The sequence below is a fragment of the Macrosteles quadrilineatus genome, unplaced genomic scaffold, assembly GCF_028750875.1.
Source record: "Macrosteles quadrilineatus isolate MER2022 unplaced genomic scaffold, UCM_ALF_1.0 Scaffold_1__1_contigs__length_201487025, whole genome shotgun sequence".
In the NCBI taxonomy this organism is placed as follows: Eukaryota; Metazoa; Arthropoda; class Insecta; order Hemiptera; family Cicadellidae; genus Macrosteles; species Macrosteles quadrilineatus.
In genome coordinates this window covers 138,136,634-138,161,006 of record NW_026542594.1, presented here as the reverse complement: position 1 = coordinate 138,161,006, position 24,373 = coordinate 138,136,634, and the positions used below count along the sequence as shown (strand labels likewise).

The following is a 24,373-nucleotide window of genomic DNA, read 5'->3' as shown; positions in this document are numbered from 1 at the left end:
AGGGAGTTAAAAGCGGTATTCTGATTAACGTTTTTCGCAACTTTGCGCCCCCACCCCTATGCTGTCGACCACCCCTGGAGGTGACGACATGGGTTTTAGCGAATTTCCCATATAGGGAATAAGCTATTACCGTAGTACTCACGGTAAGACCTGGACCCGGGACCGATTTTTTTTTTCGTAGGCCAAAAACACCATCCGTTCAAATTCATATATATATATATGTGTCCGTTAGCGCGATAACTCAAGCAAAAATGATCCGATTTTGATGAAATTTGGTACAAACGTGTAAACCTACGTTTATTCGAACGAGTTCGCAAACCAGCATGATCGGACCATGGGAACGGGGGTTTATGGGGGCTTTTATGGGGTAAAAATGGGTTTTTCCCATTTTTGACCTAAAAAACATAAAATTTTGCAATTTCTTTCTAAACTATTTTGTAGAGCTTAAAAAAACAAATTATTTAGTATATTGAAGCGTTATAATGTGCCTAATGGTTACGGAGAAAATTCCAAAAAATTGTAAATTTAAAATTCCCATGTTATTCTTATGGAGAATAAGTAAACTGTTGTAGTTTGCTTGTTTATAAACATATTTTGCCCAAATTTGGAAAATGTTTTTATTTCTTACTAACTATTAACATTTTACATAAAAAACACTTTTACCCTCCCTGTTGCAGCAAACCTATGTGTAAAACTGATTCTATTTAAATAGGGAATAAATGTGATATTTTTAAGGAGACATTTTAGTGTAAATCCATTCAGGGAAATGGAAATTCGCTTAGTCTGCAGGTTTGCTGCGGCGGGGGTATTTACACTCACCTAGGTCCCCATTACCAGAATCAAAAGTCAATTTAAACTAATCATTTACTTAAGTACAATAACAAGGGAGTAAAAAAGCGGTTTTCTTTTTTAAAGTTTTTTGCAACTTTGCGCCCCCACCCCTATGTTGTCGACCACCCCTGGAGGCGTCGACATGGGTTTGTACACTCACCTAGGTCCCCATTACCAAAATCAAAAGTCAAAATCTCTGACTCTTTTCATGCATACTCAACTGCACCTGGCGCCTGTACTATATAGGGAATAAGCTATTACCGTAGTACACATAGTAAGACCTGGACGCGGGACCGATTTTTTTTCGTTTTGAGGTCCCTAGAGGCCAAAAACACTATCCGTCCAAATTCATATATATATATATATATATATACTTTTGTGCCCACCCGGTTTGGCAGTCAGTGCGCTGGTAATTTACTCGGTGTGGCAGTCACCCGCCCGAAAGCCAGTCAGCTCTCCCATAAGCCAGTCAGGTATGGCTTCCCGTGCACTTTATACGTATGAAAACAGCAAACCGGTGCTGCTGCCTGTGTCGATAAGCGTAACTGCAATACCAATGCGGAGACTGTCTCATCGTGTGTTCTATCGTGGAGTAGTGTAGCCAGTACGGCACCCTACCCTACTTTGTAGCGGTAAAACCCAGCGGTCTGTAACCTTCGTTTACTCCTTGTTACTATTTGTGTTGGGATAGTGATTAACTACGTGTTAATGTTTAAACATGTTCATACTCCAAATAAATATGATGCACCTCTAATAAGGATCGTCGAATATTAATTAATTATAATTGGTTGAATCTTGATCCTACCCGTTCATCATCTCATATTTTAAGTTATTTTGATTTTTTTTACCTTCAGTTGAAATTTTAGTCAACTTCTCCTTTATACAATATTTTTTATCCTAGTATTTACAGTGTTTCCACGGACCGGGAACTATACGGATTTTCTTTATCTCGAGAAATATACGTGAATCTTGTCCGAGATACTGGAACTGTTTTTTACGCAATTGCGTAACGTGAAGGAGTAACTATTACATATGACAACGATATTATTCTATCTGATAAGAATAACCATGAAACTACACTCGAAAGATAAAATATTTTTATAATAATTTCAATTTTACAAACAAACTATTACAGGAATTATATTTTGGGACGGATGAATGATAAGGAAGCAACAAAAAGTGGGCACGAGTGCAAATACGGGGGGGGAGGGGGGTTCAATATAACGAACGCCAGAAACGATTATTTGTTTACTTTTCAGATTCCTTATCAAATCTCTCTCTCTATCTCTCTCTCTATCTCTCTCTCTCTCTCTCGCTCTCTAACAATGTACAGATTGTGGACTTTACTATTTAAGTTTTCCTGCAATTATTTCAGTTCAATCCCATACCTATCCTTATGGTTTCCTATCTATTATTTTTCCAAATAAATAGTAAAGCAGGTTAAACTATTTTTTATTTTATTTTCTTGAAACCAAACACTCTTTACCATCCGGTATTCTGCAGAGTCAAATGTTTAACACTGTGTTTATAAAAATTGAATGGCCACACAATTTTGTGTTTTATTTTTTTTTACTAATAGTAACTGGGATATTTATATATACCAATAAGTGCTGCAAGCTGTAATAAATGCTGCTGATTAATATCAAAATAAGTTATAATTTATTTTGTATAATACATTGGTCATTGAATACAAACCATATAATGGGTTTTCTATTTGTAACTTTAACTTGCAAATACAGTAGAACCTCGCTTAACTGGAGTCGCATCATCATGATGCCTATATATTATATAACCTCACAAATCCCAAGAAAATGTTTTATTAACTGTGTTTTTCAGTCTTATATTTCGATATGAACGATATATTTAACTATTTACGGTAATTTTTATGTGCAGTAGGTTCCCAATTATTGAAATATTACAGTTCATTTAACAAAAATAAGATGGAAGCAAAACGGAGAAATATCGATCAGTATCGTCAAGGTCAACCTATACGCTCGCACCTACAGACTGACAATCTTGCACTGACACTGACATACTGACAATCGTCTGCTTCTGTCTGCTGTCACAACACTACAATATTTTGTGGTTGGGTCGTTGGGTGATTAGTAACCATGACAACTTGTGGATGTAGAGAAACCAAAGAAAGAATAGAACAAAGAGAAATAATAAGAGGTGTTTTACATCATTTTTATCTTATTTTTATCATTGTTATTATTACCAGAAAGACTTAAGTACAGTACTATGATTTTATGGTGTTTTATGAGTTATTTAATATTTTTATCCCCATACTTCTGTTCTGAAACATCATGTAGTAGTAGCCTAGGATGACTACGGTATCAGTAGTCTTCTAGTCTACATTTTCATGTTGTTTTGTTCTTTACGTGATTTATTGCTGTACAGTAAGCAAGTTTTGTTTTGTTTGAGTAAGCATACGGTGTAGTTTTTATTAGTAAACCAAGGTTAATGACTTAACATATCACAATTGCGCAATACCTATTGTATTTTGACTATGTAAAATGCAAATTTATAATCACGTTAACGTCCATTTATATAGTGTCCCGGAACGGCATTGTTCCTGAGTAAGAAACATATAAATATCATATTTAAACTATCCAGAAGTCCTTAGTTACTCACATGGGGAAAAAAGTTTTAGGCCTAAATCATTTGAAACCTGTACATTACATATTTTTGGTCGAGTTTTCGACCACTGGATGACCACTAGTTAAAGTTAATTGTATTACAACAATCTTTATAGTAAGCAATATAAGCTTGAATCGGACTTATCTGCCTTCAGCTAATCCATCATATGATAGTACGTTAGAGAGTATGCCCATGCTGAAGTTATACTTATACTTGAAGAATGACTTAATTTAGTACCAAGAAATAAATCACACCCCTTACATACACTGTGCTGTTTTAATGCTGTGTAGTTGATTGCTACTGTATTAACCTGTGATCGCATATTAATTCATTCATTAGGAACGTATTTAAAAAAATACTACTTTTATTTTTTTTTATTTCTATGATTTATTTACAATAACAGAAATGTGTAAGATTAAAATAAATTAATGTGTTGCATTGTCCATTTAAAGTTACATCATAGTAAATTAAAATTCCACTGAAACTTAAACAATAAAAGCCGAAATTAGTTATAAAGAAAACACGAGTTTCCTTTATATTGCTTTTACAATCGAAATATACATACTGAGCCACGGCTCGGTCCCCCGGTACTTTTCATTTTAAATATTCAAATAAAGTCGATTATTTTTAATGTTTTATGAAACGTGACATAGCAAATTTCCACGGAACTTTTTTTGTCGGCTACTACTTTATTTTATTTTTTGGTCAGGTTAGTTTAAAAACAGTGGATTCTGTATACAAAAAGTGAAATGTTCTAAATCATATTTTTCTTATTTTTGGCTTATGTACGTAATTTAAATTGTACGAGAGGGGCTTCCCACCGTGCCGGATTGCGCCGTGCGGGCATATTTTGATCCAGTGGCGGGTGTTTGGTGTTTTGAATAAGAATACTGAATTGCTCGTTTTAAGATCGTATCATTACAAATCCTATCATTTTAAGATTTGCTTACACTTACGAGAAATGCATTTTCCATTTGTACATTTCTCAGGTACAAATTTTATGAAATAACGTACATTATTGCGTTGTTTGACAAGTAGCTGGGGACCAAGCTTTGTTCGGGAAACTTTACACTTTGAGAGTATTCCTTGGTCAATGTAATGCTATCCCAAAAATAATAATTTGCGGTATTTTTTTTCTTGACATTTAACTTCTATTCAAATAATAATATCATAGTTTACTGAAATGATGAGATAGAAGAGTTTTTAAAAATTTGTTTGGTTCCCCTAAATGGCCGAAACTATAGAAATTACCCAGTATTTTTCACGCTGAAATCAAAGAAGGCTATTAGTAGTATGAAAATCTTCCCACCTTCCTTCCTTTGAAGTATTAGTCACTGCAAGAACTTGGACTCGCTCCAAAACCAGAACCGAAACGTTTAATTTACCCTCAATTTTTAAAATGTAATAAGTTACAATTTTCTGGAAACTCAGGACACTTTCTGACTGAAAATAATTACGGTTGATCCTTGTTGGTGAGTACCAAAAAGGAACCTTAGGTATAAACATGGTTGTATATCCAAGTTTGGTTGTCCTTGATATTGCACTATTTCATTGACACTGACAAATTAGGGCTAGGCTGCACTATAAGTTAATTGGAAGTTTATTTGATATCTAGTCCTAAGCTTATAGCCATCTTAAGGCAAACATAACCAAAACCTAACCACAGACATATAAATATAAGTGATATAAATATAAACACTCATCCTCTGTAGGCCTAAAGCTACCTATCTATATTTTTTTGGGTTAGGATTAGTACTTTTTTGAGAGAGTGTCATTATGTACTGAGCACACTTAGATGATATAGGGTATCAGTGATTTATGAAATTATTTATTTATAAAAAGCAACCTAACGGAGTTACCTTAATGATGCACACAGTATTTAATACAAAAATTAAAGCTTATGCCTATGTATATTAGTTTTAAAACAGAGTAGAATAAGGCACCTATAATCTAGATTAGGCATTGATTAGTGTTTATAAACTAAACATGGATGAACCACTAAGTCAAGCTACTAATCCAGTTGTTCAGGCTAGGCTAAACTGAACTCTGAAAGCATCCATCTCAAAACGGCCACAACTTAAGAACAGATCCTAGAATTTGATTTATTTTAAACTTTATTTTTCTGAAATAGATAGCTAAACTGTCCAGTGCAATCATCCCACACTGCAAATAGCAACACTCAAACTTAGTTAGGTAAGCTAGTGGTAGGTTACAACTAATTATTATCCCTGTGACCGATTCAGTGTAACATCTGACATCAGTCAGAATCAGACGACATTATTGACAACGACACTCGTCGTGTCGTTTCTTTAATTTACGGTATAATATAGTATAAAACATCTACAATATCCATAATAATGTTCTACCACTGAACCTAAACAGCAGAAAAAAGCAAATCACCAAATTCAAATCACCGAGATTCGCACAATATGACAAATTATTTATAAATTTAAAACAGTATATCTTCTGTGCCAGTAGTTAATGCGTGATTGAACTTCAAACAAACAAACAAACACACAAACTTTCACATTTATAATATTAGTAAGATAAGATGTATTAATTAAATATTAATTACTAGCTGTGTGCCCGTTCTACGCACGGGGATCCTCTAGTGGTCAGTTGAAACCTTCCTAAATAAAGAAAAACTATTGGTTTGCATATTTTCAGATATGCTAGCCAAACTATTATATACAAACAAATACAGTATCTGACAGTTTCAAGTAAAAAAAAATGCGTAATAGATCTATGAGGGGTACACTTCCATATCTGTTGGCACAAACAACTAAATTAGTAATATTGATTATTCGATTGTTTAATTCCATATATCGTTTGGTTAGTTAGGTTAGGTTAACCTTACCTAACTAACCAAACAATATATAGTTAAAATGCTATACCTCAACCTCGCCATTAAACATTCAGGTTGGAAATTTCACTATCAAAGGTGCTCTTGGACTGTCCGTACGGAACACTGAGTTATATGTGCTACCAACTTATGAATAATTGTTTAAGCCTACGAACCCAAGAGATGGATAATTGGTCTGTTGGACGTATGGTCCAGCGAGCAGCACATAGCGTTGAGAAGACACATTAGAAATACGATTTGAGCATAATCCGTAAACCTCTGTTACAATCACCCACTGCAGTTGTCTCTAAACACTTTACACAACCACCATTGAAGTGCCGTCAACGAGTTGAAACCTTATATGTAAGCTATTGGTAACGCTTATGTAAAAAATGTAAGTTTCCCAGGCATATAGAACACTGAGTCAAAGTCTTTTCCCCGGTTATAAACCCAAAACTCGATAGAAATTCTATACACAAAGAAGCTCTATTTTCATTTACGGTTACCCTACACATTATTGCACTTGCGATTAATTAAATCCGTTATGTAAGGAAAAACGGTTTTAATCCAACTTGGTTTGGATTTGCTTTTGAAACTTGATCTGAAATGATTGCGGTATTTGTAAACAATATTCAATGTAAACATATCAGTGACATCTAGAGAAAAATAATCTTGATCCGAACAGCTGTTCGCTATTTCATATGATGATTATGTGATAAACATTGTGAGAAAACTTGACAAAAATCGCACAAAATTGGGTTTTAAACGTCCGTAAGTTTTTTTTACAAAGTAGCGAGGCCATATTTTAATAGCTAAAGACACTTTCGCCAATCCAGTGAATACATTAAAATGATTCGAGGATCTTGATAGGTACTCTCGTTTTCAGGAGAAGGCCGCGTAAAATGGCCTTTGGACCGTGACAGACGGAAGATAGACAACAACGGAATTGAGATAATAATTGATGATTGAGATAATAACGGAATTGAGATGAAACTTTTTTCGGATTCTTGAATGTTTAAAACGTAAAAATAATCTAAAAGTTGATGATTCTGAGCAATGTACAGACAAAACTCTAATTTTATTTATATAGATTAGTACCTGTGGTGATTTTTATTAGAAATTTATTGAAGTAAATAAAAAGCAAAGTTAAAAACCATCTGACCAGTGTTTTTATTTAAAAAGTACGTAGGCCTATTTGATTGGCTTTGTTTTCTGAACTAAAATATCTATTTCCTGATCTATTTTTAGTTCCTGTTTTCGAAACATAATTTGGCAAAACAATTATTTATTCATTAAACAACTTGATCGAAAAATAATTTCTAAACATTGGAGGACAATTAAAAAACTTTTGAATTCTAATAAACCTAGCTGCCGTACCTGTGTTTTACATCGGAGAGGATTTTGAAGAGAAAAAGTTTGGTACGTCACATATTTCAAATCCCACTCCAAACACGTCATGTTAATACGTTTACTTCCTTAAATTAAGAAAGTCACAATCTCCAATTAACAGGCTCGTAGCAAAAATTAAAAGTTTCACAATTCGAATAGTTTCTACCTTTTGGACCGCAAAATCAAAGAACTTTATTGACAGCATTTAAAGCTGACTTCGTTAAACATTCTGTTATCTACATTCTTCAAAAATGTAAACATTGTGAAACTTTGGAATCCCATGGGGCAGGGCCGGATTTAGCATTTTGGCGCCCCTAGGCCCAAATAATTTTTCCGCCCCCTGTTCTGGTCACAGTTTCTTTCTCACAAACCTTTATTAAAAACTATATCATGCCTGGAGGCCTATGTTAATTGCTTGAACACCACTCCTCGTCGGAATGTCATCATTGCAAGTTTTTTGAAGAATTGTCTTGGTTAGCCTTAACAAAATGCCGTCTTAAACACTTTTGGCAATTTTATGCTTTTAGCAAATGCTCACGCTTGTGGGACTGAAACAAAACAATCCAACCCACAGAGCATTTCTGCAAAAAATAGCATCTCCATTGATTCCAATTTCAGGCCCCAAAACGTGAACTCCATAACAGTACGTGATACCATAGGTTAAACATAGGCCTTTAGTAGATTTGTCATCCTTAGGGATTAGCTGAAAACAATTTATTTAAGTTTTATATGTTTTTTAAACCTAGTTTGTCCAAAATAAAACGATCTAATCATAAACAATAGGTCGTCCCCTGGTTATATTACAAGAAACTAAAACACTCACAACGACAACATCGAACTATCCCTAAATTAATAGAAACAAAATTACGTCAAAACTAACTTCCAGTGTCACCAACATATATGAACTAGACATGAAAAACTATTTTTAGGATTAACAATATGATAACAAGTCGACTTGAGTTTATGGCAAATCTATGGTGGTACTGCATCCAGATTATATTTGCAAAGCAATAGTCCGGCCAACCATAATTATCCTCAGGTCTGAGCTGAGGAGGAAATGACACCAAATGGTGCTTTGGAGGGGATTTTATTTTTCTAAAACCTGTTGCAAACTCAGATATTTTTTTCGTTATTGAATTTTAAAGATAAACTTATCGTATTTTTAATATTCAAAACTTATTATATATTTTAACTTGACCTTGCTTGCAGGTTGCTGTAAACTGATCAAAAGATTAGTTAATACATTTTCTTTATGTGAGGTAAGGGTGGTAACGGTGTCTAACACGCATACGCCCCCAATCACTCCGATCAGTGGCGTTGAGCCAGCATAGTGGCAGTGCAAAGAGTAGGCCTACAGTGGCAATACGATGCGTACCGCTCGGGCGCTCGACAACATCCCTACAGCCTACTCCTGTATAACCAATGTTCGTTATCAATGTAATATAATTGATGCGTAATGTTGAAAAACTGTTTATATATTTAATAACAGTTATTTCTTCTAATGAATTTAAAAATTATAATGCTTTATTGGCAAGAGTTTTTTTTTTACATCAACTCGCAAAATATGTTAAGCTATGGTTATTTATTTTATTTTTAGATATTAAAAAAATATTTTTCCTCTCGGCCGAGCGCCCTCTGGGAGCTTGCGCCCATAGGCCCGGGCCTACAGGGCCTATTGGGAAATCCGGCCCTGCCATGGGGCGTAACTCAAAGAAAACACGTTAAATGTAATCGGTATATTTGTTAACCAGGTACAGGGCTACCTCTTGAATTGATATAGATAATAAATCGAAAAATAAAGAAATATAAGTTGATTGATTATTGGCTCTTACAAAAGGGTAAACAATCAAGGAACATGATTTAATTAAGTAACCACACATCACTGAGTCCACATATCTTCATTCTTTCTTGTAAAAATCGCTTTGATTGTGGCTATATAAAATAGGGAAGTAATATTTCACTGTACAACGAGCTCAAAAGCTCGAGAACCAGCAATAAGATGGAAATAACCGGCAGAACCTTTAACCATCCACTGGCTCGCTAGTCGCTACCCCAGGTCGGTCGGTAGCCGGGTAGCCCATCAATGGAACCCATTAGGCTCGCCCCTACCTCTCGCCACAAAAGAGACAAGAATTTTGCCTTGTTCCACACGCCTTTGATTGTTTGAGGCGGGAAAACTATTTGTGTGCTACGGCCCGCGCAACACAGGATATTGTTTTCGTATTAGTTGGCCTTTTTCCAAGATGACCGTGACCGTTAACTTATTTTATGGACTCCCTTGGAGAATAATTCAAAACTACAAAGAACATTTCTAATCCCACAGTATACTAGCTATTTAAATTATAAACACTTTGGTGTTTGAAAAATATTTTTGGACGATAAATTTTGCAGCTTTTTGAAATCATCCAAGATGGCCGCTTGCCTCCAAGGACTCAACAATAGGCCTAATTGTGCGACTATAAAGCAATAACTTCCCACCTTACGCTTGCGAATTAGTACGGTACATATTTGTATCCACAGTTGCCAGGACGACTATTAAGACGACCAAAGATTACATTGACATTTAGGTATTTAATCTGTAGAATAGTAATTGTTAAGTAATCTGGAAGACAACTAATTAAAATGAAGTGCGAAAGATGGGTTATGAGAGTGCTCAATGCCTGAAGCATAATCCATTTGTTTGAGGTGCGGATTTTCAAGCTTGTAGAACAAATAAATATCACAAAGTAGAAGGGCAGGAGTGAAAGTGACTGAAGTGACGGGATACCCGGGTGGATTTTCAGTGACTGGATTCCAGTGGTATGCGGTAAAATATATAGTGACTGGCTTAGCAGCACAAATTTTACGTGACTGGCTTTCCCATGCAAATGCGGTGGTGACTGCATTAGCATAGCATTTTTTACGTAATTATATTTTAGTATTTTTAAGAAAAAAAGAGATATATACGTTCAGATATGTCTAGGCTTAAGATATTTACCAACATATATTATATATATATCATAGTCTTGAAATATATTGGGGGGTGCAACTGACTGACTTCCAGTGTATATTTTATGTGACTGGCTTCCCGGGCGCGGCCGTGTATATATATATATATATATATATATTTACATTAGTAAATGAAATAAATAAAAACATTTAGTACCCTTTAAGTTATTAATTTATTGAATAAACTAACATGTTTCGGCTCTTAGGCCATGATCACAGTTATGAACAAATCTATATAAATAAAATTAGAGTTTTGTCTGTACATTGCTCAGAATCATACATTTTTAGGTTATTTTTACGTTTTATACATTAAAGAAGCCGAAACAAGTCTCATCTAAATTTCTGTCTGTCTGTCTGTCTTCTGTCTGTCTGTCTGACACACTCAAGGTGGCATTTTACGCAATCTTCTCCAGGAAAACGAGAGTACCTATCAAGACCCAAGTCATTTTAATGTATTCACTGGATTGGCGAGAGTGTCTTTAGCCATTAAAATATGGTCTCACTACTTTGTAATTAAAATTACGGCCGTTCAAAAATGCAGTTTTGTGCGATTTTTGTCAAGTTTTCTTCCATTTTGTATCACATAATCATCTATGAAACAACGAACAGCTGTTCGGATCAAGATTATTTTTTCTAGCTGTCACTGAAATGTTTACAAATGTTGTTTGCAAACACCACAACCATTTCCGATCATGTTTTGAAGGCAAATCCCATCCAAGTGAGATTAAAAACGTTTTTATTACATAAAGGATTTAATTAATCGCAAGTGGAATAATATAGTGTAACCGTAAATTAAATAACTAGGCATCATCCAGGTCAGGAACCAGAAATATGTGTATAAAATTGTTTGGAGTTTTGATAACCAGAAAGAAGACATTGAATCAAGATTGAATCAGTGTTGTATACGGCTGGGAAACTTAAATTTACTAATGACCGTCGCCAATAACTAAGAAACAATGTTCCACTCATTGACAGCTCTTCAATGGCGGTTGTGTAAAGTGTAAAGCAAAAAATTACAACTGCAGTGGGTGATTGTAACAGAGGTTTACGGGTGATGCTGAACTCGATTTTCCAATATGTCACTTTCTGTTCCTACCATTGACTATATAAAGTCAATAGTTCCTACTCACCGTGTGATGCAATCGCTGGACCATACAGCCAATAGGCCCATAGCCCTTCTCTTGGGTACGTGTGGTACGTATGCTTACCCAATTATTTATAACAACCCTTTCGACAACGATCCTTGATACCGGTACTTTTCCATAGAATACACAGCCTACCTAGGTACTTAAGAAATAAAATTTTAAATGTCCAAAAACCCAACGTTGTGTGATTTTTGTCACATTTCCTTATAATATTAATATATATACCAGCAACCATTGTTTAGAGAATACGTAATCTATTAAATAACAGAAAGTTATGTTGTATAAGGTTTTTTTTTCAAACTGACACCGATAAGTTTACATTAAGAGTTGTGTACAAATAAAGCAATTAATGGGAAATAACTTTGATTGCCGATAACTTTTTACGAGAAAATCCAAAACCAAGAGATCAATAACCTTGATTAACGCATATAATTGGTCGGCTGTACTACAGTTCTTAACTGTAAACGTTGGTTTTTGGTACGGTACTGGTTCTTTTCCTTTTAACCTTTAGTAGCAGCAAGAATCATTTTTACGTACCAACACATCACAGTAATTTACAAATTAGTTATTGTTGGTGTTGCACCTTATTTATTACAGGCGTAGGCCTATTCAATTTAATTGATGTCTTAACTGTATAATTTTTGCTTTTTCTGTCTGGATTCCAAAATGTTATGCTAAGAAAACTATAACGCATTTTAGTAAAACATTTATTCAGCAAACCATCATGAATCGTTCAAACACTTTGAACGTTGTTTATGTATCAATAGTTCGTGGCCTATTTTGGTAATTTTTATTACAAATTACCAATCTAAATCGTCTATAGTAGGCCTACTGTACTTCATTTCATATAGCAAACCGATTCAGATAGCATTTCGACAGAATTTCGAGTCATCTCCGGTCCAAGCAAATATAAATTGTTATGATCAAATTTTATGGCATTAACAAAGATTTCAAGTACTAATTTTATATGTACCTTTTTATGCTTAAAGCGTAGCAGATTCCCTAATTAAGTTCGGTATTTTTGTGTGTATTTATGATGGTAACGCATTAATGTCCTTGTTTCTCAATGTTTCACGGAAAGGACAAGAGCGCCTTGATAATGAAAATGTCAACCCGAATAAAGTGTTAAATTAAGAGGTTGAGGTAGTACCTTAAATACTTTTAACCATTATGTTATAGTCCTTTAAATTCTGAACAAAATTGTACAAATCCCATTTCCGTATATTTACTCTCACCGCTTACACATGATAAAGGTTGTTGACAAACTTATGGGAGGAAGTATGTGTCAGAATGCTGATACCGTTTATTTAGTTTAATCATTGGATATAACATATGGACCAACAAGATCCGGGTGACATTTAATTGCGAAGCATTAGTTTTGGCTTGAAACTGTCAGATACTGTATTTGCAAAGGAATAGTTTTGTCAGCATATCTGAAAGTATGCAAACCAACTGCTGTGCTTTATATAAGAAGGTTATATAAGGTTAACCCTTTCAGTGCTATGAAACGATATATCGTTGTTTTAAAAAATCTCTAAGGTATATAGAGAGGAAGGTTATTTTAACAAAAAATAGCAAAACGGCCATTGATGACCTGCATGTTCATAGAATACACTATCAACCACTTAGCTAAAAGATTCGCCCAATCCGATGATTTTGAGGTGTATGTCTAAACCAAGGATTATGAACACCTCACTATGCCCCAGTGGTTGTAGTATATCGCTACAAACACACAGGTCACCAATTATTTGCCACACAGGACGGGATTCGAACCCGAGCAGACGAATGACACTGGCCAAGTGACACACGCCCTAGCCTTCTCGGCTATCTGTGCTTGAAGACTGGGGAGTCAAAACCCGGTATTTAAGCTGTCGCCGACGATTGCGAACAGATGGCGCTGTAGATGGTTGTTCAATGTGTTACTAGGTAGCAGCACCAGTTAGTCACAGACTATTTAGATGCAATATTTTAGTTTAAACACAACAGTGATCATAAATGTGTTCCTGAGACTTTGCTGCAAAACATTAGTTTCCCTAAAATGGCTATATTACGATAACCTCGTCCAACTAAATCAAGGTTAAATTCAATATTACATTGTAAACTATATGTCGTTTGATTTTATGAGATTTTGGTTTCAAATAATGCTATCAGAACATAAAAATGTATAGGAAAACCAGGAAAATTACAACAAAAACTAAGTTTTATTTAATGTTTACTACAAATAGGGGGATTTATCTTTCTTATATATTTTCTTATTGTGTTATTATTCAAAATTAGCCTAATTAATAAAATAGTGACAACATGACAGTTAAAATTCAACAACAGGTAATGGAATTAAAAGGCAAACAAAAAAGTCTTACAAAATATGAATTATTGGCCTAGCACTGAAAGGGTTAAAGAAGGTTATATGCTTTATATAAGAAGGACTGACTATGATAAGATCCCCGTGCGTAGAACGGGCACACAGCTAGTAGTAAATAAATAGAAATGTAAATAATAAATAAGTAAATTATCATATGATTTTGGAATTTTGTCTAGTAGGCTATATAGACACTGCTTAGGTGTTGCTTTCTTTTGATTTATTATATAAGATTTGTTCACATATTAGGTTTTCTTTTTGAATTTGCATTGTAAGTATGTTTTCAGGATCTTTTTTATGGTTTCTATATTGTGGAATTCTTCTTTAATGAATAATTTGTCTTAGTTTGGATCAAATTAAATTACTGATAAATTTATATATATAAATATATATATTAATAATATATTTATCTAAATAATATATAAATCTATTTATATATATATATATATGTGTGTGTCCACTAGCACGATAACTCGAGCAAAAATGATCCAATTTCGATGAAATTTGGTATATACGTGTAAACCTACATTTATTCAAACGAGTTCGCGAACCAGCATGATCGGACTATGGGGACGGGGTTTTATGGGGTAAAAATAGGTTTTTCCCATTTTCGACCCAAAAAACATAAAATTTAGCAATTTCTTTCCAAACCATTTTGTAGAGCTTAAAAAAACAAATAATTTAGTATATTGAAGCGTTATTATGCGCCTAATGGTTACGGATAAAATTCCAAAAAAATGTAAATTTAAAATTCCCATGTTATTCTTATGGAGAACAAGTAAACAGTTGTAGTTTGCTTGTGTATGAACATATTTTGATCAAATTTGGGAATTTTTATTTCTTACTAACTATTAACATTAAAAAAAAACTGTTTTACCCTCCCTGATGTAGTAAACCTAAGTACCGGTACTTGTTAAACTAATTCTATTTAAATAGGAAATAAATGTTATATTTTTAAGTAGACATTAGTAGACATTTAAGTAGACTTGTTAAACTAATTCTATTTAAATAGGAAATAAATGTTATATTTTTAAGTAGACATTTTAGTGTAACTCCAATCAGGCAAATGGAAATTCGCTTAGTGTGCAGGTTTGCTGCGGCGGGGGTATTTTATGAGTTAATACCGTAACTTTTCATACAACAGATCTATAGAACATAATAATAATAATAATATAAGAATAATTATTATTCTTTTTTTTGTTCTCTTCCCGTTGCTAAGCACTGGTATGGCAGCTATATAATATGTAATATGAATTTGAACGTATGGTGTTTTTGACATCAAAACGAAAAAGTAAATCGGTCTCCTGGGTCTAGGTCTTACCATGAGGCCTACGGTTATTGCTTATTCCCTATAGGGAAATTCGCTAAAAATATCCAGACGTATACAAACATTAGAACGAATAGTGCTTTGGCCTCTGGGGACATCAAAATTAAAAAGTAAATCAGTCTCTGGTTCAGGTCTTGTCACGCCACCAATGATAATAACTACTTCCTGCAGGGATATTTGCTAAGTACAGTATTATGTCATCATATCTAACTCTGGAGTAACTTTTTGTAAATTTTCCCAAAGGATGTGCACAGAAAACCGTTAAACATACATTTGATTTAAATCAGATATTTGTCAAAAGTGAAAGTGGGAAGTGGGTTCCCAGTATTGTTAAAGTGCGGCACAGCTTTCAATGACATTCATTAACCTTTAATTTTCCTCTCCTAGGTTCTTGAAGTACATGAAGAAGTTCAGAATGCATTGTCTGGGCCTGTAGCTTCCAGTTTGGACGAGGATTTAGAGAAGGAATTGGCAGAACTTCTGCTTGAGGATAAGAAAGTTCTTCCATCTCCAAGCTTGCCAGGTATACTGAATGTCCCACAAAATTTCATTAAACCAATTGATACCCTGCAGGGTTAAGCAGAGTTGGTATCTTCTTAGCGCCCAATGTTACTTAATTAGGATAACAAGAATACCTATAGGTACCATTATCTCCTAAAATATTTCACCCATCAATACTAAATTGCCCTACATTTTCAAATGGATATTATTAGACATAGACATATTTTATTTGCACATAACATTCTTTACATGTGTTGGTACATGCAGAATAGGTGCATTACTGTCAGAGTTAAATTATCAGAATATAAAAAAATAGTAATCAAGAAGATACTAACAGAAGAGAAGAAGAAGAAGAACTAACAAAATTGAATGATAAAACTATTCTAAACTAAATGGGTGTTGTGAAAATTTGCAATTGAATAAAAGGCTCTGTCAATTAAGTGTTCACCTTAAGGCGCCGCGCGTGCCCCGGCAAAAGTAATACAACAAAATTGAAAATATTTGGTTAGGTGTACATAACGTATTTGGAAAGTTATGTATAACTGAATTTTGAATATTACGTTGTATGTATTGTTTGATCAAATACATATTATTTTACACCAATCACTTTGTATATTTGCAACGTTTTCCCAAAGTAAATATTTGATGAAAATGAGGTTGCTGGATTTGCTTCTATACTAATTTTAGTTCAGGCCCGTTTTGACCCTGTCAGCGCCCTATGCACAACTAATAGTAGCGCTCCTTTGCAATATATATACAGGGTGTCCACCGACCAGGAAAACCGGGAGTCCGTAATTATACTTGAGTTTTTTTTTAACCGGGAATTATGCGTGAATTTTGTATATCAACCTGGAATTTTCAATTTACCGCCATTGCGAATGACAACAGTGACATTGCCGTGACCGCAGGAGACGACAATATGTCTACACACGGCCGCGAGGGATGATCAAAATTATGTCGCGATCACGCAAGACAATGATAATGCTCAGATGAATACTATGTACAAACAACCTCGGGGGACGATATAATGATGTCTTCATGGCAGCGAGGGGTGTGGTCAGTATTTTATCGCCATAGCGCAAGATGATGATAATGTCCTAGTACAGGTAAAATAGTACAAAAACACTCCATATCAACAACAAAATTTGTACATTCATGAAATTTCACCCGTGAGTTACTAATAATATGAGAAATGAAGATCCGATGAGTCCCCAAAATTTTGGGCGTCCTAAGGCCCTTTTTGGGGCCCTTTTTGACGTCCACATAGACTAACCGCCCGTGCGTGGATTGTTTACAGCAAAGCAAGGAGTGAGCCGGTACAGTACAAAGGTGAACTGTACTGATAAAATGTTTATGGCAGTGGCCAGGATCCGAACCCATGATATCGCTGCCTTGGGCCCGGAGTCCGCGACGCTACCGTCTGAGCCACCGACTCACTCAAATTTACTGCAATCATGCAAATACAACCGCCAAATTTTTTTTATTTTCCAATTTTTTGGCACCCCACAAAAAAACAAATTGCCTTGTGCCCTAGGCACGTGCCTACCCCCTGTTTTAGTTAGTAATAATAGCCTTATATTGCACCCCACTGTGGAGTTGAAAGCCCTGTCCCAACTTAACTATCTATATAAATAAAATTAGAATTTTTTCTGTATATTGCTCAGAATTATATATTTTTAGGTTATTTTTACGTTTAATACATTAAAGAAGCAGAAACGAGTCTTATCTCTATTTCTGTCTGTCTATCTATCTGTCTGTCTGTAACACTCAAGATGGCATTTTATGCTATATTCTCCAGGAAAACGAGAGTACCTATCAAGATCCAAGTCATTTTATTATATTCACTGGATTGGTGAGAGTGTCTTTAGCCATTAAAATATGGCCTCACTACTTTGTAAATAAAATTACGGACGTTCAAAAATGCAGTTTTGTGCGATTTTTGTCCAATTTTTACCACATCATCAATGAAATAACGAACAGCTGTTCGGATCAAGATTATTTTTTCTAGCTGTCACTGATGTGTTTACTAATGTTTAAAAATACCGCAGCCATTTTCGATCACGTTTTAAAAGCAAATCTCAACCAAGTGAGATTAATAATGTTTTTCGTACATAACGGATTTATTTAATTGCAAGTGATATTATATAGTGTAATAGTGTAACTGTAAATGAAATTAAATAACTAGGCATCATCCAGTTCAGGAACCAGAGATTCTTTGTGTATAAAATTGTTCTTGACTTTTGATAACCAGAAAGAAGACCTTGAATCAGTGTTGTATAGGGCTGGGAAACTTAAATTTATTAATGATCGTCGCCAATAGCTTAGAAACAAGGTTTCCACTCATTGACGGTGCTTCAATGGCGGTTTTCTAAAGTGTAAAGTAAAAAATCACAACTACAGTGGGTGATTGTAACAGAGGTTTACGGATGATGCTAAACTCGCTTTTCCAATGTGTCACTTTCTGTTCCTACCATTGACTATGTATATAGTCAATTTCCTACTCACCGTGTGATGCAATCGCTGGACCATACAGCTAATAGGCCCATAGCCCATCTCTTGGGTACGTACGCTACGCCTACCCAATTATTCATAACAACCTTTTCGACGACGATCCTTGATACCGGTACTTTTCCCTAGAATACACGGCCTACATACTTAAGAAATAAAATTTACAAACTTCCAAAAACCCAAAGGTGTGTGATTTTTGTCACATTTCCTCCTAATGTCTAATGCCTATACCAATCATTGTTTAGAGAATATGTAATCTATTAAATAACAAAAAGTTGTTTGTATAAGGTTGTTCCTCGGGACTTGATTAATGCATATAATTGGTCGGATGTACTATAGTTCTTAATTGTAAACATTGGTTTTTGGTACTGGTTCTTTTCCTTATTGCCACTTATTTCCAGAATTGCAGCAAGAATCGTTTTTACGTACCAACAAATCACTGTAATTTACAAATTACACGTTTAAATTCTCCAATGTTAAATATGTAAACTTAAAAACCTTTATCAAAGTATTATAAACAACTAGAGTGCCTGTTGCTCAAAATCCAGCAATTGTCAAGTACCGTTATTATACAGGCGTTATTTAAGACCTGCAGTCATAATTTTTGATTTCAATAAGTTTAAAAGACTCAAAGCTTATGTAACTAATTGAAATACTCACTCTATTAATAACAAGATGAAATAATCATTTTTTAGAAGCCGGCCTTATTTTTTAGTGTTATATACAAATGTTTCCTGGCTTATAGCTGTTACCAGTAAACATTTCTTGCATGTATTCATTTGATCTGACATTAGGTAGGTTTTCTTTACCACTATGACAACATGATTGGTATATTCTTCATGAGTTTGCGACGCTCTCTACAATGCACTGGAAAAAAAATAATACAAGTGCATGCAGTCGCAAACGTTTGCCGGGGATAGCTCAGCCTACAATGGCTGGGTATTGTTCCAGGGTCTGCGATAAGGTCAGGGAAACCACTAGGCCAAAAGCCGGGTCTAACGACCGGGGTATAGGAACGACCGGGGTCTAAGCCGGGGGTATAGGACTGGCTCATACACGGGCACTGTGAACAAGTCAAAAACAAGTCACCAAAACAAACGTGCAATAATCACTACCAGGCCTACGCCGATTCTCCACACTCCTAGGGGGTCGTTGCTGACTACGCAACTCGGGCTTCGTCCTAACTATCCAATAGTTAAGCCCAGAGTGCCTAAAACACGGTGAGTTACACGACGACTTGCCGATAAAAACCACAACGCGAGTTATCACCAGGCGGGGTCTACTAGGCCACTATAACCCAATACACGACTCTATTGCCCAAGCTAAGAATCAAACAGTTCACTCAATAATCGTACCACATAATAATATACAAGTACACTATAGGTAGAGTGACTACACCACTAGTAGCTGGTCTCAATAAATACCAAGCCAAACAAGCAAAATTAAATGGCAATTGCACTACTATTAAATTATTGAGCTACTTAGTAGCAGATAAATAAATATTAAATACGTTCCAAACACTAGATAAATATATTATCTGATAGCCGGTACTCCGCTACCCTAGCTACCGAGATAACGTGTTGGATTACTAAGCAAGCTGTTCAGGTTAAATTAAAATAATTAAATGAATAAACAATAACAACCCTACTACTGCTACTGCTACTACCAACTTTATGTTACTTAGCTGGGCTTCTGTTAATAGGCTAATAATATTAGCTACTAGCCTACTGGCCACGTGCTTTCAACTACGCACGCTAAATCATGCAGCCTAGGTTTGTCGGGCTTCGGAGTTGTTAGTAATTTAACTAACTCTTGGTACAACGCAAAATAATATCTACTACAGTCAATAAAATATATTATTTGCGCTTTAGCACCTGCCCAGAACCGTCAGGAATATACCTTGATATTATTCCTGACTAATAAATGAATCCTAACTACCGTCAGGCTTTAACCAGCACAGTTACAACTCAACCAATAAAATATAAGATTAATATTAAATCAAATCTTAAACCAAAATGTAAGGAACGTCGTCCACTCACCAACAGTGGGTCTCAACACCCAACTTAATCACCGACACTCACTGTCACCTCACACAACACCAACCACGACGACACCGATGTCACCCAAATCACTGGACGTCTCACTAGACACACGCTAACTGCTCACTCTTCGGGATCCACGACTCGAATGTCCTGGAATGCTATCCAGTAGTCCCGGGATACCCAAGCTTATCCGAACTGATAAGCCGGGTCAAAGGGCGCTAGCCAGGTTCGCCGCCGCCGCTTGCTTACCTCAACAATCGGTGCGCGGCCAAATAGCAAATAATTACCCCCCTAGGAAAAATAACTCGTTACAAGTTTTTACTTGCAAAATAAGTTGCATAGCACAACTGGTAAAAATTATTCATCTCTCCAAGTGATTGTGTATCTGGATTCCTTACTCTTAGACCAGGCCTCTCTTCTTCTCTTCTCATACGTATAAGATTTCTTCTTGACCTCCTCCAGGTTCAATTTCTTCTTTAAACTCAAGAAATTTTCCGTTCTTCCAACAAAACTGATTAACTGTTTGAATTGGTCTATAACCTCCTGAATTTTACAAATATTAATATTTTCTTCCTAGAAGCTGGTGAGTTTCTTTTTATATACAGCTGTTTTTTGTTTTTAAATTTGTTCAATGTAATTCTTATGGTGAAAACCCGACCTTTGAAAGGGTCTCAGGCCCTTAAGGGTAGGAGCTTTTAAATTTCTAAAACCTTAATGCAATTAAACTAAGAATTGGGCCGAATCTTTTGACACCTTAAACGTTGAAATTGGTCCTCGAATAAGGGAGGAGTAGTGTTCACAAAAAACAGCCCTCACGTATTAATATAATAGAATAGATAAAAGGGATGGCAATGCCTTAATATTTTTATCTTTTGTTCTATACCCACACAATCTAACATAAATTATTAAGTGAATAATAACCGTGCGTGCTTTTTCGGGTGTTCAAATGCCCCTCAATTTGTCATCAACCCACAACATAACTGTCATTAAAAGAAGGAACTCCAATAATACTAATGCGAAAGAAGGAACTCCAATAATACTAATGCGAAACTTAAATCCACCGATGTTGTGCAACGTTACCAGACTGACAATTAAAAAAATGAAACCAAAATTGATTGAAGCAAAAATTTCCAGTGGTAAGTTTAAAGGAGAAATATTCCTAATCCCAAGAATACTGATGATTTCATTCGAATTACCCTCTGAATTTAAGCAACTACGATTTCCTTTATGTCTTGCTTTCGCAATCACCATAATAAGGCACTAAGGGAATCCCTGACTACCGTCGGTTTAAATTTAAAAATTGCATGCTTTTCACACGGAGCTGTATGTGCTCACTTGGTGGTAGGTACACCTAAAAACTTATATATTTATACACCTAATGAAAAAACAAAAAACATTGTTTATTATCCAATGGCAATTAAGTAAAATATTCTATTTTTATTTTTGGTATACACTTTTATTATTCATCGTATAGAACAAATTACTATTTAAAATAATAGTTGTTAAGCGCAGCAACGCGCGCCTGGTAACTGCTAGTCTTAATATAAACCAATATTGCAATGTCTTATTTCACCCGACCAGCTGACCTTGGGACTCAGACGATGACTCGTGGTAGAGACAATCACTTCAAATATGCAACCGATTTCTTATATACATTTAGGGGGTTAGGTCTCGGATTACTGGGACGGGTGGCGTCGTCCTGTAATCCAGCTACTAGGAGGTCACGAATTGTGGATATTTATAGGCATGCACTGTGAATGCGATGCTCCCTGGTGTGGATTAACGTCCGCACGAGTGAGTACTCGACTATCCGCAGTACTATCCTGATGATTAGACCAATTCGTTAACTACCAAGGAAAGAATGTGGTTCGGATTCCACTCTAAACTGTAGGTCCCTTAGTTGCCATTTGCTGTTTGGGCTATTAATTAACAGCTGTGTCTTAAGGAACATGTCAGCCTTAGTCACTAACAAGACTACAAGATCGCGCCACTCATCCAACACTCATCCTTCACTCATATTTGGGTTAAAATACGCACATAGTGGCGTCCCCATCTCATCAAGAAATTGTGTAAATCTTTTAGAAATATGTGCTGGTAGGTCATTAATAGATACTAGGGGCATGTAGGGACATAAGTCCCTAAAAAGCTCAAAATGTAAAGCAACTTATTTTAATATTCAAACAAACTAAGAATCAAATAATTTATTTGTAAACCTTATCTTTGTCTAAAAAAAGTATCTCTGTTTGCTTTGGTTGTTGTTATCTATACATATGAAATCCATTGTTTGTCCCTTGCGTTACTAAACGACCATCCGATCCTGATGCAACTTTAGGGAAGTAAATAAGTGGGTACTATACACAATGAACAGTTTTATTAGCCACATTGAGTACATTAATGGTTTCAGGGTTCCATTTCCCAGTTGTCGAAGCCAATATTGACAGTTTACATGAAAATCTTCGGTTTGGTTATTGGTTTTCAAAAATTCTCAATTATAGATAATGTTATCCCTGGTTTTAATATAGTATACACTATACTTACAGAGCTTTGCAGAGTTAACTGGCTAAGAAGTAAACCAACTACGTGTATTGAATACTGGTTTGGAAATAAAGCGTGATCAACTATATTAAAGTAAACAGAAATCAGCTGTGTATGTCTTCCAATGCTATTCTTATGGAGAACATTTTATGTTATATCTAAATATTGGTTAACATTTTGGGAATTCCACTATTTTTCCCGCCTTACACGGGATAGAGACATTTAATTTGAGCCCACTCCCGTCGTTCTACGACATCCCAGTCTCCCACAGTTTTGATCAAAGAATAGCCTTACGTAATTAATACCTAGATATTAGAAAGAGTGTGGGTCCTAAAATGAATCCTTGAGGGATGCCAAATTTTACTGCAGCCCAGTCCAAGTAAAAGCTCTGAACATGTTTTTTGTATTTTTATCCACACTATACACCTACTAGACTAACTCCAGGGCAATACTTCTTGTATCAGTTTATTGTTTTTTTTAATACAAATTAAAAATTCTTCCACTTCTCAATAAGCTAAATTATGATGCCTTTAAGTCCTGTGCATTTAAAATGCCAATTGATAAATTTTACTTATATGAACTGTTACTTTGTGTGACCCACTTTCAGTTAGCTTAAAAGGTTATAAGTATATAATTTTTTTAAATATATTTGTTCCAGACTTGCCAGAGCCACCGACCCATTCTCCTGATTCGTCTTCAATAAGAGTTTATAGCAAGAGTATCAAACAATTTTCACAATAATGTTACCCTAACTAAAAATATTGAAGTATAAACGTGTAAATATAATAGTTATATTTTACTAATAATGTATATTCTTATTGTATAACTTCAGTATGCAAGTAGACAGATACCAAAATTATTTGAGCTCTTTTTCCCCTTTCAATTTATATTCACAAAAGAAAGGATGTGTTTTATAAAATCATGTAAAATTTTGCCATTTTGAGATAGTTAAGGAAAACATATTTTCATTGTAGGAAGCCCTTTCCTCACAGATATAAATTTCATACACTAATGAATTATTGTTGAATTTCATCTAGCATAGTTAAGCTGTCATGTAGATTAGATATGATTGAAAATACACAAGCCCAAGACCATCGATTAGGCCCGATGATTAAGGACCAGGGTTACATACAGACTAAAGTCAAATTTAGTTTAGTTTAATTTAATGGTTTAGAAAATTTGCAGGGCTGTGCGAATCCAGAAATTTGGGTTCAAATCCTAAGAATCATAGCTGTACACAGTGCTCGATTTGTAAAAAATCAATCC

The 24,373-nt window shown here is 35.1% G+C and overlaps 1 protein-coding gene across 4 annotated transcripts in view; it reads left to right on the top strand.

Annotated features, from left to right (window-relative positions):
* Positions 1–23,966, top strand: part of LOC128985588 (charged multivesicular body protein 7) — a 77,929-nt gene extending 53,963 nt beyond the window's left edge. For all 4 annotated transcript variants that reach the window (XR_008490046.1, XM_054405231.1, XM_054405222.1 and 1 more), the window contains 2 exons: positions 15,909–16,044; positions 23,766–23,966. Coding sequence is in view for 3 of the 4 variants with exons in the window: in XM_054405231.1 (XP_054261206.1) it covers positions 15,909–16,044; positions 23,766–23,848 (219 nt within the window). In the remaining variant the exon portion in view is untranslated. The remainder of the gene's footprint in view (positions 1–15,908; positions 16,045–23,765) is intronic.
* The last annotated feature ends 407 nt before the right edge of the window (positions 23,967–24,373 follow it).